This window comes from Neocloeon triangulifer, unplaced genomic scaffold, assembly GCF_031216515.1.
Source record: "Neocloeon triangulifer isolate White Clay Creek 2 clone unplaced genomic scaffold, ASM3121651v1 ptg000022l, whole genome shotgun sequence".
In the NCBI taxonomy this organism is placed as follows: Eukaryota; Metazoa; Arthropoda; class Insecta; order Ephemeroptera; family Baetidae; genus Neocloeon; species Neocloeon triangulifer.
Window position 1 is genome coordinate 3,638,785 of NW_026775562.1, and position 15,436 is coordinate 3,654,220.

At 33.3% G+C, this 15,436-nt stretch overlaps 1 protein-coding gene across 1 annotated transcript in view; it reads right to left on the minus strand.

Moving 5' to 3' along the window:
- The window catches only part of LOC132204210 (uncharacterized), a 35,789-nt gene extending 24,662 nt beyond the window's left edge, over positions 1-11,127 (minus strand). The window contains exon 1 of the mRNA XM_059632565.1: positions 10,662-11,127. Within this exon, the coding sequence (XP_059488548.1) occupies positions 10,662-10,971 (310 nt within the window). The 5' untranslated portion in view covers positions 10,972-11,127. The remainder of the gene's footprint in view (positions 1-10,661) is intronic.
- Between the last annotated feature and the right edge of the window lie 4,309 nt (positions 11,128-15,436).

The window sequence follows — 15,436 nt, forward strand, 5'->3', positions numbered from 1 at the left end:
TCAATAGAACTAATATACGAAATTAAATTAATTGACATGACCAGGACATGAGCAGATGAAAAATTCCTTTTTATTATTTAGATTTCAACAATATTTTCTTGTGTATTTTAAAATTTAGTCATTGAAATTATTTCGTGCAACCTCTGTTTTAAATGTAGTTTGTAAGATTTTTTTAATTTCTGGAATATTTTGGGATTCAATTATTTCAAATTTTCCACTTTTACTCTCTAACAATTTCTAGAAAAATAATAATTAAGCTTCCAGCAAACATTTGTTGTCTTAATTGAAAGTAAAACTATAAAATTGTAATAAATTTCAACTGCTGCTTGATTTTAGTATCAATTCTAATTTTAACCCTTGCGTTCTAAACAACATGAGATTTTCTACATGAAGTATCGGAGACAAGCAGGCGTGTAATTGCATCGCACCATTAGCACCCAAATAACACCCTCGGTGTATATTTGTTCGAAACGCATTAAGGCTTTGATTGGTTGTTTACTCGAAGGCAAAGTGACTTTTAAAAAAGCACGTCCTCACTCTTTCCCTTAAACAACCATTTATTTCGCTCGCTCCGAAAAAAAAATCACCCTCCGACGTTTACTCACAAAAACTACTCTGAACGTGCATATGTGTGAAACGAGATCCAGAATTAGAATTTAAGGAGTCGCTGCCGCCTTTCTTCGGCTCGCCCCCCTAGCTATGCTTTTAATGCCCAGAGCGAGAGCAGATTAAAACGAAACTCTATCGCTTGATTTGGAAAACTGCTAAAAATAGTCTGCGCGTCGTTTTCGGGGTGCGTTTAGTCTAATCCCTCCGAATGCGCCGGGCACAGATTGTCTTCGTGCTTAACTTTTTTTCTAAATACTTTGCTCTGCGGCGACTTGGGCAGATTTACGATTTGGTATTGTCGCGCGTTGAGCTTTGGAAAGGGGCAAGAGCAGAGAACGAGAGAGAGAGACGGATCGGGTTTCGCTGGTTACAGAAAACTCACCTTGTCATTTGAATTTATTAAAAAAAAAAAGGGTTTTAAGTAGACAACAAAAAACTACAGAAACTTGGAACTGAGCCATCAAATTTCATTTCCTCAATTTTTTTTCTATACTTTAACAAAATAATTATTAAATTTAAATAATTGGAATTTTATAGAATTATTTTAACTATTTTTAACAAATTTTCTTTTAAATAACTTAAATTTTTTTCAAAAATTAAAAAAAAAAATAAAATGGTTAATAAAGCAATTAAAAATCTTTAAATATTAAATTCGAAATCGTAAAAAACTTATAGTCAACCGAGTCTCACTCGTGTGGTCTCTTTGACCTCAGAAGGTTTTAGCAAAATTGCTAGTGGTGGTTCCGATTTGTTCTACAATTCCTTTTTTTTTTTTGAATAAATTGTTTCCAATAATTGAATGTTAACGATTTATTTGTAATAATTTTGACAAATAAACAACATTAAAAATTCAAATTTTTAATTTTATTGCCTTTTTATATGAAAAAAATATTGCTTTTTTCACTCATTTTATGTTTGATAAGCTTAAAGCGATTAAAGCGTTAAGCTAAATAATTAAAAATTAAATAAATTCCATTTCTATATTTTTTTTATTCCAATAAGATTTAATTTTTCTGAATAATTTTTATAATTGCAGCAAAATCGGAACAAAGATGTTTTCTTCTTCTTAAATCTCGAATTGATTTTCTTCAAACTCGTTAAAGCAGAACAACGAGATTTGCATGATAATTATTATCCTGACTGTGGAATGTTTGTCTCTCGTCTGGGTCACTTAAAATAAAATACAAAATTAGATTTTTCCATTTTATGAGTGCACGCTTCATAAAGCTCATCAAAATTCGCATTCATTGCCAACTCCACCTTTTCACGGCAGACCATAAAACGTGACAATGGGGGGCGGTTCAATTTAAAACAGACTCAATGTGCAGTGCATTGTATAATTGAAACAGATTTTTGATCTCTCAGCACACAAACCGCGCCGCGGCTTTCAGCGTGACCGGCCAAGCATCAATATAATGAGTCAAACTGGCGTATATGTATTTACTATTTACACGCAGTGCTACTTTTTGCACTCCCCTTGTGAGAATCGGATCAAATGCACGCGGACAATGTGGCCCTTTGTTTTGTTTTGCGAGCACCCATATGCCACCGCAACCAACTGAGAAGCCGCCTTCTGTCTCGGGTCTCGAAATAAACGAACAGTTTCCATTACTCATGCACTTTTTGTGTGCAATGTGCGTGCGAGCCGGCAGATGACGAGAGAAATTGCACAGCCCGGAGAGGAAAATTGCTCAATCCTATTATTTTGCCGCCGAGCAAGATTTCACGGTACTTGAGCAGAATTATACCTTAATTTTTTTCAGATAGAATAAAAATATAATTCATAAATGATAAAATTGTCTAAATTTGTAGAAAAAAAACTTGATTTCATTTCATCGTTCATCATACTTAACGAATGTGTATAAATAAAATAACAAGTACGGCGGAAAAATTTAAAAAATTCCCCTGTTTCTTAATTATACCATATTTTTTTAAAAATACCAGTTTTTGGGAAATTTATTTTATTTAAAATACCTTTTTTTGTTTTCAGGAAACCAATATTTCCCAATAAATAACAATAAATATGAAGAAAAACTATTATTTTTAAATTTTCCCGCCTTCTGCCACACCCACATATACGCCCACATTTACCTTGCAAGCGCAAGCGGAGCTCAGTTGACGGCCAGCCTAGCTGGAAGTCATCTTGGTTGTCCGCAGTGCCGCAGGAGTCGATGGTGTCCCGAAAGTTGGGTTACCCCCGGATAGTAAATCGTCGACATCCTTAACTGGGGGGCGTGACCGGGACCAAGGGGCCCTTCCGGAGGGCCCGGAGACGAGTGCGGGGCTCGTGTCAGCCCCTCCGCCACTCAGGACGACGGAAACCTGTCCTTTGCTAAAGGAGGGTGAGACGGGTGGGTTGCGTGTCCCGGCACGTTAACCCTGCGCAGTCCGAGAAGGGCAAACCTCCTGGATCCTGGGGGCGGGGGACCCCCCTCTTTCGCCCGGAGCTCCTGGTTTAGGGTTAGGGCGCCTGAATGAGTGGCCTTCGGGCCGGGAAAGCGGTGGGTGATCGGAGCCCTTTCACTAAATCAGGAGTTCAGGGTGGTATTTTAAGTGTTTAAGTGAATGTGCTTTAAGTTTTAAGTGCCTGGTGTGGATTTCTGACGATTGCAGATTAAAGAGGTAAGAGCCACAAATTTTAAGTTTTCATTACGGTAGAATAATTTCAACTTTTCCATTTCATATTTTTAATATTATACTTTCATTTGAGAATAATTTCACTCAAAATTAATTAAAAGTTTTTAATGTTTGTTTTAGTGTTTTAGTTAAATTTTTTATTGTTTCTTGCACTGCTACTTTTAGAGGCTGTAGAGCGAAAGGTTTTGTTTTATTTTAAAAGCAATATGAGAATTCAAAATTTCCTTTTCATCGCAACTTCTTGCGCGTTCCGGTGTGCGTAAGGCTCAAACATCATAGAATTTAAAAAAAAAATGAGGTCCAATCTCTTTAATTAATCGTTAAACAAGCCACAAATCTTATCAATGAATGAGTTTTTTTTATCAAATCACTTTGATACAATAAGAGTTTCAACAATCAAAATTTGATATTGATGTTCATATTTTCAAATATTCAAAACAGTGAAGGGTTGAAATCTATTTTTAAGCAGAAATGTTTATTTATGTTTAATTTTATACTTGCAGAGTGCAGTTTCCACGAGCACTTCCTTCCTTCCCTCGGCGCACAGCACATTTTTGTTTCATCACGCGGAGAATCTATCTCCATGGCGTGGAAACGGAAGTAGCCTCTCTGGTGCTGCTCTCCTTGCTTTTGTATAAAATTACGCATATATGAAAGGGAATCCCTTGAAAATTAACACAGCAGCGGAGGAAAAATAAGCAGCGCAGAGAGATCTTCACGCTTACGAGGGGCTTCTGTTAGTTTGTTCTTCATTTTTAATTAAAAAGCGCAAGCTTCAAGCATGGCTCCCGTTACAAAAGTTACAAGGCATGCAGGTACTTATATTTGTGATCATCGATTGTTCTGGTTAAAATAATAAATAAAATTTGTTTCTAATTTAATTCAAAACAATAGATTGAAGAAATATTGTAATTGCATAAAAATAATCTGAATTTTTAATTAATTGGCAAAATTTTGTATTTTTTCCGGTTTGAATTTTTATTATTTATTAAATTTATTTTTCAAAACCGATTCAATTTTTAATTTCTCTGAATTTATATGAAAATTCTGGCTTTTCCACGGAAACTTTAGCTACAAATATGGCCGACGCTATGCAATTTGGGTCACAACTTCCGTTCCAGCACCAAGCATGATTAAAATTATCACTGGGCAAATAATTTTATGCAACCTTTTCCTCGTCGCCCCCAGCTTTGTGTGTTTCTTTTATATTGATTATTGAGGCAGGGCCAGGTTGTAAGAAAAAAGCCGCTTCTAATATATTTTTCCAAGTACTGAGAGGGTTTGTAAATTATTCCTTAACACTGGTATGGCTTTTTGACACACAGTATAGATTTCCTTCTGCACATAGAAAAGGCAGCCCCACATGTGTCCACAAGCAAAGGCCATTGCCTCGCCACTTTTTTTTATATTTATTTTGGAGAGCTTTCTTTCCTTTCTTTAAGGATACAAATGAATTCAATATCCCTATTTTTGTGACAGAATTTATTTTTAAATTAAATACAAAGGGTTGATAGAATCATATGAAAATGTAACACGTTTCAATCTATAAATGAATTTGTCAAATATTTCTTCAAATTTTTAATTTTAAGTAAATAAATAATTGCTTTTCAAAATATTCTAAAATTAAATTAATCAAAAAACGTTTCAATTCTATATCAATTTAATTCCAAGACACTCCTACTTTTTTAAAATTGTTTTCAGTTATCTTTCTTTTTATTTTGGATAAAGTTTTTTATCCTTAAGAGACAATTTTTAATTAAAAGCAGTGAATTTTGATTATTTTATATTTGAAATAAATTTAAAAAAGTCCTTTATAACAATTCAATCAAAGGTCTTCCTAATCTTTTTATAATTATTTTGGACAGCTTTCTACCTTTCCTTCTATTTGGATATACAAATGAATTCTATGCCCTTTTTCGGCTGCAGAACTTCTTCTTTTTTCCACGCTCCTGCTGCGGAGAGAATTCAAAGCGCGGCTTTCACTATTGAGGCTGCGTGCGACCCGCGCGCGATATTCTCAGAATTTCCACCTGATTATGTTTGTGCCACGATCTTTTTAGTTTTTAATTTTCATGCGTCTCTCGTCTCGTCTGGTTGGTTTGCAGGATCCGCGCCGACCGCGTAATTATTTTCCTGTTGTGTTCATGGATCGCGTCGCGGCTCGAAACCTTCTCCGTTCGCTCATTTTATCTTGCAAGTGATTTGTTCGTTTTGATTATTTACGACTCTGCAACAGCCACACGTGCCGCGAGATCTAAACTTGGGAAAAATTCATAATGAATTGCAGCTGGTGCGAAATGAAAAATGTCTCTTCTGAGATCGGAGAGAGATTCGAGGCGGCTTAAAGGGGTTAAAGTTGAATGTTAATTAAATGAAAGAGAGAGAGTTTGATATAAATCTTAATAAATCTTTCCGTGTTTCAAACAGAGCCAGTGAGGGTAAGATTTATAAATATAGATGACATTTCATGCAAGAGAGAAAGTTCAAAATAAAAATAAAACCGTATAAAAAAATAAAAATTAAAAAATTTACCACTTACAAAATATTTTTTAAATTAATTAAAAGTTAAATAAACATTTTTATAATTTAAATTATTGTTTATAAAAATAATAAAAAGTAATATTTTTTTCAATTTTTGAATGCAATTTTAATGCTAGAAATATTGATTTTCTACGTTTTTTTTACCAAATTAAAAAGATATTAATTATAAATATGACTTTTTTTTATTTATTTATAAAAAAATGATGGAACTAAGTATTTTGCTGTAAATTTTTCTAGTCTTTCACTTTCATTCGGTGGGGAGTGAGTCGTCAAAGGTTTGCAAGCCGACCATTATGTATCTCATTCAAGTCAGCATTTTTTTTTTTTTGCTTTAACATATTTTTTTTGCACCTCACGATGGCGCGAGAATTCCCGTGTCACGAAGTATAAAAAATTGCTCATTACGCCGCAGCAGGCGGTTGAACATTTTCGCGCCATTATCTGCCAGCAACTCGAGGAGTCCTTTTCTCTTTCTTTCTTTCTCTCAATCAAAACCAGTTTCCATTGATAAGAGCAGAGGCAGATGCTCGGCCGCGTGGTGAATTTTTGACGCGACAATGTCACGCCGAGGGAAGTAGGATGTGAAACGCAGCCAGGTATGCAGACGAGAAACGGGTTCGAGCCCCGGAAATTGGTACAAATGAACGCGTAGGTCGAAGTGGAAAAAAAATGGGATGGAAAAGAACTGCATGACGCCCTGTACAAAGGTATTGGAAGGTTTTGTCGCCCAGGGATGCATAATGGGATTCTGTCGAAGCACTCGAGGAGAAAAATTATGTCCAAAGAGAGAACAGGGACCACCTGAAAGGTCGCTTGGAAACAATAAGGGAAGTGAAAAAAAAATCAGGAAAGTGATTACACTAATTTGTGAGATTTTTATTTATTTTTTAACCATTGTGATTGTTAATTTGTCCAAAACGTTATCAAATTTTGATTGAATGAAAATAAATTGTTAGAAAATTTTTTAACAAAACTTCAAAAATGATCATTAAATTATTGATGAATATTGAATTTACAGTTATATTAATAATTTTTAAATTTATTATCATTCTTTAAAAAATTTAAATTTTGAATTAATATAAGGAAGAATTTTACAGAACGAATTCCTATAAATTTTGTAAAATTTTTGTAAAAGAAATAATAATCAACAAATTTATGCACATTAAAATAACAAAAAAAAAACTATTCAAATATAATTCAATTCTTTAAATCATATCAGTTATTGTTGTTTATTTTTTTGTTCTTGTTTCTTCTACACAAATAAATAAATACAAAATTAGAAGAAACGGCAACACCGCGTGATAAACAAGAAAGTAGTTTCCAATCCACTCACTTTTCACATAATTAAGTAATTTATTGATTTCTCGAACCAGCAATAATCGCTTTATTTTTATATATATAATTATTTTTTATCTTTGACACACTGCCCTGTGAAACTTTTCACGGTAATCGTCCCGGAGAGACACAATTTTGTAGCCAGCAACCTTGAGCGCCGCGTTTGCCACACAACAAAGCGTGCAACGGAGAAAGAAGATTTTCTTTCCAACTCGAAAATAACGCTTCAGATTATCTCGCGCCGAATTCGATTGCGCGTTTGCAGTCGTGACCTGGAATACTCGCGCAACTATTAAACCGACGATAAATAATATAAGCTGCCGACCGCGGGATGCTTTTTATCTTTTGTTTAGCATCCGAGCGGGGAAAATCGGCTTTTATCCGCTGAGACTCGCGACGGGGATGATTTATGTCGGATTTCAATCGCGATTATATATTTTCACTTTCACCGCGCACGCCTTAAATGGAGCATTTCGTACATTGGATTTGAAAACAAATTTTCAACCACCTGTTGATTTCACTCTCGCGGCTGACGAGGAAGAAAATTCCAAATAAGGATCGTTTAATTTATACCAACAACCTTCAATATTTCACGCACTTCGCTTTATAGGAGTTGTGTGTGTACCTTTTAATTAAAGGTGGTCAGGCATGAAGAGCAGCGTCGGTTTTCGAGCAAAAAAGTAGGGACCGAGGATGGCGTGAACAAGGTTTGGAGGTGGAGATTTTCACTTGGGTGCTTTTTTGCCTTTTGTGCGAAACCAGCGCGCTAAACTGTCAAGTGAAGACGAAGTAAAAATTAAAAAAAAAGAGGAAGATTTATTGAAAACAAGCAGATTAAGTGTTTATAACATTTTCAAGAGTTAATTGATTTTAAACAATAATTGCTGTATTGAATTATTTAAAAATAAGATATTGTTAATATAAAAAATTGTTTAGATAATTTTAAAAACCTCTTTTAAGTGATTAAATATTTTTTTAAATAATGCTTTCAACTTATTTTTCACTAAAAAACCTCTATTTAAATTATTAATATTTTTTTTTATTTTTATAACGAAAGTTACTAAAAAACACTTGTTACAATAATTTTAACCATATTTTTTTTACAAGGATGCTTTTAATTTAATTTTTATTAATAAATTAATATTTAAAATAATTAATAATAAGTATTTTTATTGCCAAAATTCCTGAAAAACGCTTGTTTAAATTAAACTATTTTTTATCATATTTAAAATGAGGATTTAATTGAGTTCTAGTTTCAATCATGAACCATAGTTTATATAATTATTTTTCATTTGTTATGAAATTAATTTTTTTCATTTCTAAATTCCCCACAAAAATGATAAATATTGACACCTGCGGCCTTTGTTTTGTCCCCAATGGCCATCAGACCATTTGATCTCTCCACCTTTTCCCTTCTGAGAAATCGTCAAATTAATCATTCCACCGCAACTTGAAGGATCAAATTAAAAACAATCTTTGCGTTTGGAAATTAACGGACCACAAAGAGTGGCGCGTGTTTGCCTAACTGTCACACAAAATCCGTGTCCTCTCAAGCCATAAAAAATCTCCTTTCCTCTCTCTCTCGTGGAGACAGGAAATCGCCCCGGGCATTTTTTCCTCGCCAGGTCAACATTCTTCTTTCTTTGAAGAGAGATAAGCCATCGAACGTTAATTATCTGTTGGTGAATTAAAATGGATGCGGCAGCTTAATGAAGTGGCCGTGCACGGCCTTCTTCGGCCGAGTGTGGAGCAAAAAGCTCCAAAATCAAAAGCGCCGGATGGAGATCAAAAAGGGTAATGCACCTAATTAGTATATGAAGTACTAAGCGAGATTGGCTCGGACTGATAAAACCTTAATTGGCGCCGTTTGAAATCTCACGAAACGGATCTCACGAGAGGAAAAAATGTGAAAAAATCCTTCTTAGTAAGAAGAAAAAACTTGTATTCATGAATTTAAAATAAAACCAAATAAAAAGTCAAAATTGAGGTTGGAAAATTTGAGAAGTAAAAATTGTGTTGGAGAATTTTTTAGTTCTTTCTAATTCAAAAAATAAAATTATTTCATGAGAGGGTCTTTAATCTTTAATATAATTTTTTTGAAACCTCAAACAAATTGCTTTAGTCCGAAATGTAATTTTTTTTATGCAAAGCAATTTGAGCTCCCATTGTTTATGGACCTTTTTCGTGCTTTCGGATTGATTGATGTTGCAACGGCCGAAAACAGACAGGCAGAAAACGCCTCCAGACAGGCAATTTTTTTCCATTCCGCTGATAACGCGACGCATACTTTCGTGAGTCCCCTCATTATTATTATTATTATTATTGCGGCAATGGGGTTCTCAGCACGTTTCCGGACCACCTGAGGAGGCGAGGTAGACAGACATTGCACTCAGTGGGCCAAATTTTTGAGTCGATTCCAAGTAAGAAAACATTTTGTCAACAACGTCGCGCACCCGGCTCGAATAACAGTTTTCGCTTTCTTCGCGTGCGGATGGAGTAATGGCCAGTCTAATTTTGGAATATTTTTGGAGTAAACATTTGAATCCAGCAAAATTGAGTATTGAGTTAATGAAAATAATTCGAATTTAATTTAATTCCCATGAGAAATTAATTGGAAATTCATAGATTTTTAAAATAGAAAAATTGAAATATGTACATTGAAACTATCTTTTGAATTAATTTTTAAATTAATTTTTGAAAATATTTTAGAATAAAAATACCAAAAAAGGTTGAGTGAAGTTTTTAAATATTGCAAAAAATAAATTCAAAATATAAATAAATATTTATTTTCACAAAGAATTACACGATTAGGTGATTTTTTATTATAGAAATTCGCCTTTGCCTCTCCATGGGTCATTTCAGTCGTTTATTGCTTTGCTTGTTTTAATTTTTTACGATTTCTTCAACTAAAAAATTAATTACAATTATCCTATCCAGCATTTGGATACAAACAATATTGAATAATATGTACATATCCAATAATAACCAATGTAGTAAAATGTAACTTCGTGTAATTAGTTCAACCGACTTCTTTAAGTTTTCAGTTTTATTCCTCTAATGAAAACGAATTCCTTAGTTTTTAACCGCTTCTTTGAACTTATTAAAAAGTGTTAAAAATTGTTTTAATCTAAATCAGGAATCTAAAATTTCTAGAACAATCTTCAGTTTGAACAAAAGTTTTAAATGAAATCTCCATTACAAACTGTTTTGGCAACAAAATATCTGTTCCATTTTCACTCTTTTGATCATCTTGATATATTAAAGAGTCTTTAAATTTAAAATTATTATAAACATTGGAATTCCACTTTTAATTTACATTAAAATAGTAATAAATTTTATCAACATTTAATAAAAACAAAATAAATTTAGAGTTTTGGCGCCAAAATACTTTAAGCATCAATCCTTTGATCGATTAGATCAATAAAAGTGTTTTAAAATTTTGCAATATTGTAAATATCTTAATTTTTTGTTTAAATTTACAATAAATTAGGAATCAATTTAATTAATTGTAATTAAAATTAGAAGTTTTGGGCACTCACGGACTGTGACGGTGCGCGCGTTGAGATTCTCGGCGCGCTCCTCGAGGGCCTGCAGACGTTCGCGCACGCCGGACGCCCTCGCGTTGATCTCGCCCAGCTGCGTCTTGAGCTGTCCGAAGATCTCGTCGGCGTGTCCGGCGAGCGACGCCAGCTGGCGGATGGCATTGCTGAGGGCGCAGTTGCTGACGGCGACCAACTCGCTGTCGTCGGCCAACAACCGACCCTGCGGCTGCTGGTCCGCCTGCGTCCGGGCAGCGTCCGAGGCGCGACACACCAGCGTCGGCGTCACCACGCGCTTGACGAACGGCATAAATGCTCTGTCCGAATTTCACATTTTCCTCATGAGCAGCCGGCGAACCCACCGGCACTAATTTCGCACCTCGTCGCACCTCCGATCCTACATATCTCCGGACCCTCACTAAACCAACCGACTCACGGCGCACTCGACTGCTGCGTCCGCCGTCGTCCGTCGTCAGGGCTAGACTTCCCGCCAGACTCAAAACTCCCGCCACCTGCCGCCGGAATTTCCAGACAGGCCAGGAATGCTCACACATATCGGACGGTGGCGCCGCCACACAGGTCCTACCCAAGCTCGAGCTAGACTTTTATCGTTTTTTTTTTTTTAATTTGGAATTCATGATAAATATTCATTGGTGTTAAAAAAAGAACATTGACTTTTATAGAAAGAAAATAAAAGGTGATTAAAAATGCCGAAAGATTAAGTTCTTCTGGCGCAAAAGTAAATCGAAGTCAAGGAACGGGTGCGACTGATATTCCCATCAAAGTAATATTGGTCTTCCTGAAGGGAGAAAATTTTTATTGGTGAAAACAATATTCTTATAATCGTGTCTATATAGGGCTAAAGAACAATTCAGCTCTCTTGCACTTCAAATAAAATCGCAAATTCGTAACATGTGAAATTTCATAAAAATTCTTACACTACTAAACGTGCAAATTGCCTTCTTTAAAAGCGCGAAATTTTTACTTCATCAGAGGAAAGGAAATAATTTTATTATTATTTATTCTTCTCGGTCAATAATAAAAAAAAAAATAAAAAAAAGAAGAAAGGGTTTCCAACTAGCATTCGTAAATCATAAAGAACTATATAATTTAATGTTAATTAAATTTGAATAAAAATCCATATTACGTATAAGAAAAGAAGTTTGTGGTAAGAAGCTGAACCAAATAGCCAGAGTATAATTTTACATGTATAAAATTAGTTTTTGGAATTTAGAATAACATTTTTGCATCTGATAACTCTTTGAATTTTTCATTCAATTTTGCAAATTTTGTAACTCATCTAACTGAGATGAAAACGTTTTGTCAAGATTAAAATAAAATTTAGAAAGGAAAAGATAACATGAAATTCGTTTATTAAATATTTATCCTAAGAAAAATCCTCGTTTTGATATACATTAAATTTTAATTAACATACAAATAGTTTATTTCAACAGGCAAGGTAAATTCTTATTAATTCCGTTTGAATCTTTATTGATTATTTAAATGGAAAAAATATTTCCAATTCTTCATGTTTTGGCTATGAAGTTGTAAATTTTTTTAAATGAAGGATACATTAAAATTATATATATCAAAAATGAAATTTTAAAATTAATTTTTTTCTTAATAAATTTTCAGCAAGAAAACAAAGAATAAATTACTAACTTGATATGTACCTACATCAATATGAATATTATTTTATTTTTGTGGGCTATTTCTCGATTTTTAATTTAAATCGTCAAAAGCCGGTGAAGGCAGAGATTGCGAGTAATGTACTAGTAATGAACTAGTCTGTACTAGTACTGTACTAGTAATGTACTAGTACTGTACTAGTACTATACTAGTAATGTACTAGTATTGTACTAGTAATGTACTAAAAATGTGCTAGTTCGTTACTAGTAATGTACTAGTAAAGACTAGTACTGTACTAGTAATGTACTAGTATTGTACTAGTACTGTACTAGTAATGTACTAGTACTGTACTAGTACTATACTAGTAATGTACTAGTATTGTACTATTAATGTACTAAAAATGTGCTAGTTCGTTACTAGTAATGTACTAGTAATGTACTAGTAATGTACTAGTACTATACTAGTAATGTACTAGTACTATACTAGTAATGTACTAGTACTGTACTAGTACTGTACTAGTACTATACTAGTAATGTACTAGTACTATACTAGTACTGTACTAGTAATGTACTAGTAATGTGCTAGTACTGTACTAGTACTAGTACTGTACTAGTAATGTACTAGTACGATACTAGTAATGTACTAGTACTGTACTAGTAATGTACTAGTAATGTACTAGTAATGTACTAGTAATGTACTAGTAATGTACTAGTAATGTACTAGTAATGTACTAGTAATGTACTAGTACTGTACTAGTAATGTACTAGTACTGTACTAGTACTATACTAGTAATGTACTAGTATTGTACTAGTAATGTACTAAAAATGTGCTAGTACTGTACTAGTAATGTACTAGTACTGTACTAGTACTATACTAGTAATGTACTAGTATTGTACTAGTAATGTACTAAAAATGTGCTAGTTCGTTACTAGTAATGTACTAGTAATGTACTAGTAATGTACTAGTACTGTACTAGTAATGTACTAGTAATGTACTAGTACTGTACTAGTAATGTACTAGTACTGTACTAGTACTATACTAGTAATGTACTAGTATTGTACTAGTAATGTACTAAAAATGTGCTAGTTCGTTACTAGTAATGTACTAAAAATGTACTAGTAATGTACTAGTACTATACTAGTAATGTACTAGTACTATACTAGTAATGTACTAGTACTGTACTAGTACTATACTAGTAATGTACTAGTACTATACTAGTACTGTACTAGTACTATACTAGTACTGTACTAGTAATGTACTAGTAATGTACTAGTACTGTACTAGTAATGTACTAGTACTGTACTAGTAATGTGCTAGTACTGTACTAGTACTAGTACTGTACTAGTACTAGTACTGTACTAGTAATGTACTAGTACGATACTAGTAATGTACTAGTACTGTACTAGTAATGTACTAGTAATGTACTAGTAATGTACTAGTAATGTACTAGTAATGTACTAGTAATGTACTAGTAATGTACTAGTAATGTACTAGTACTGTACTAGTACTATACTAGTAATGTACTAGTATTGTACTAGTAATGTACTAAAAATGTGCTAGTTCGTTACTAGTAATGTACTAAAAATGTACTAGTAATGTACTAGTACTATACTAGTAATGTACTAGTACTATACTAGTAATGTACTAGTACTGTACTAGTACTATACTAGTAATGTACTAGTACTATACTAGTACTGTACTAGTACTGTACTAGTAATGTACTAGTAATGTACTAGTACTGTACTAGTAATGTACTAGTACTGTACTAGTAATGTGCTAGTACTGTACTAGTACTAGTACTGTACTAGTAATGTACTAGTACTATACTAGTAATGTACTAGTACTGTACTAGTACTATACTAGTAATGTACTAGTACTATACTAGTACTGTACTAGTACTATACTAGTAATGTACTAGTACTGTACTAGTACTATACTAGTAATGTACTAGTACTATACTAGTACTGTACTAGTACTGTACTAGTAATGTACTAGTAATGTACTAGTACTGTACTAGTAATGTACTAGTACTGTACTAGTAATGTGCTAGTACTGTACTAGTACTAGTACTGTACTAGTACTAGTACTGTACTAGTAATGTACTAGTACGATACTAGTAATGTACTAGTACTGTACTAGTAATGTACTAGTAATGTACTAGTAATGTACTAGTAATGTACTAGTAATGTACTAGTAATGTACTAGTAATGTACTAGTACTATACTAGTAATGTACTAGTACTATACTAGTAATGTACTAGTACTGTACTAGTACTATACTAGTAATGTACTAGTACTATACTAGTACTGTACTAGTACTGTACTAGTAATGTACTAGTAATGTACTAGTACTGTACTAGTAATGTACTAGTACTGTACTAGTAATGTGCTAGTACTGTACTAGTACTAGTACTGTACTAGTACTAGTACTGTACTAGTAATGTACTAGTACGATACTAGTAATGTACTAGTACTGTACTAGTAATGTACTAGTAATGTACTAGTAATGTACTAGTAATGTACTAGTAATGTACTAGTAATGTACTAGTAATGTACTAGTAATGTACTAGTACTGTACTAGTAATGTACTAGTAATGTACTAGTAATGTACTAGTAATGTACTAGTAATGTACTAGTAATGTACTAGTAATGTACTAGTAATGTACTAGTACTGTACTAGTAATGTACTAGTACTGTACTAGTACTATACTAGTAATGTACTAGTATTGTACTAGTAATGTACTAAAAATGTGCTAGTACTGTACTAGTAATGTACTAGTACTGTACTAGTACTATACTAGTAATGTACTAGTATTGTACTAGTAATGTACTAAAAATGTGCTAGTTCGTTACTAGTAATGTACTAGTAATGTACTAGTAATGTACTAGTACTGTACTAGTAATGTACTAGTAATGTACTAGTACTGTACTAGTAATGTACTAGTACTGTACTAGTACTATACTAGTAATGTACTAGTATTGTACTAGTAATGTACTAAAAATGTGCTAGTTCGTTACTAGTAATGTACTAAAAATGTACTAGTAATGTACTAGTACTATACTAGTAATGTACTAGTACTATACTAGTAATGTACTAGTACTGTACTAGTACTATACTAGTAATGTACTAGTACTATACTAGTACTG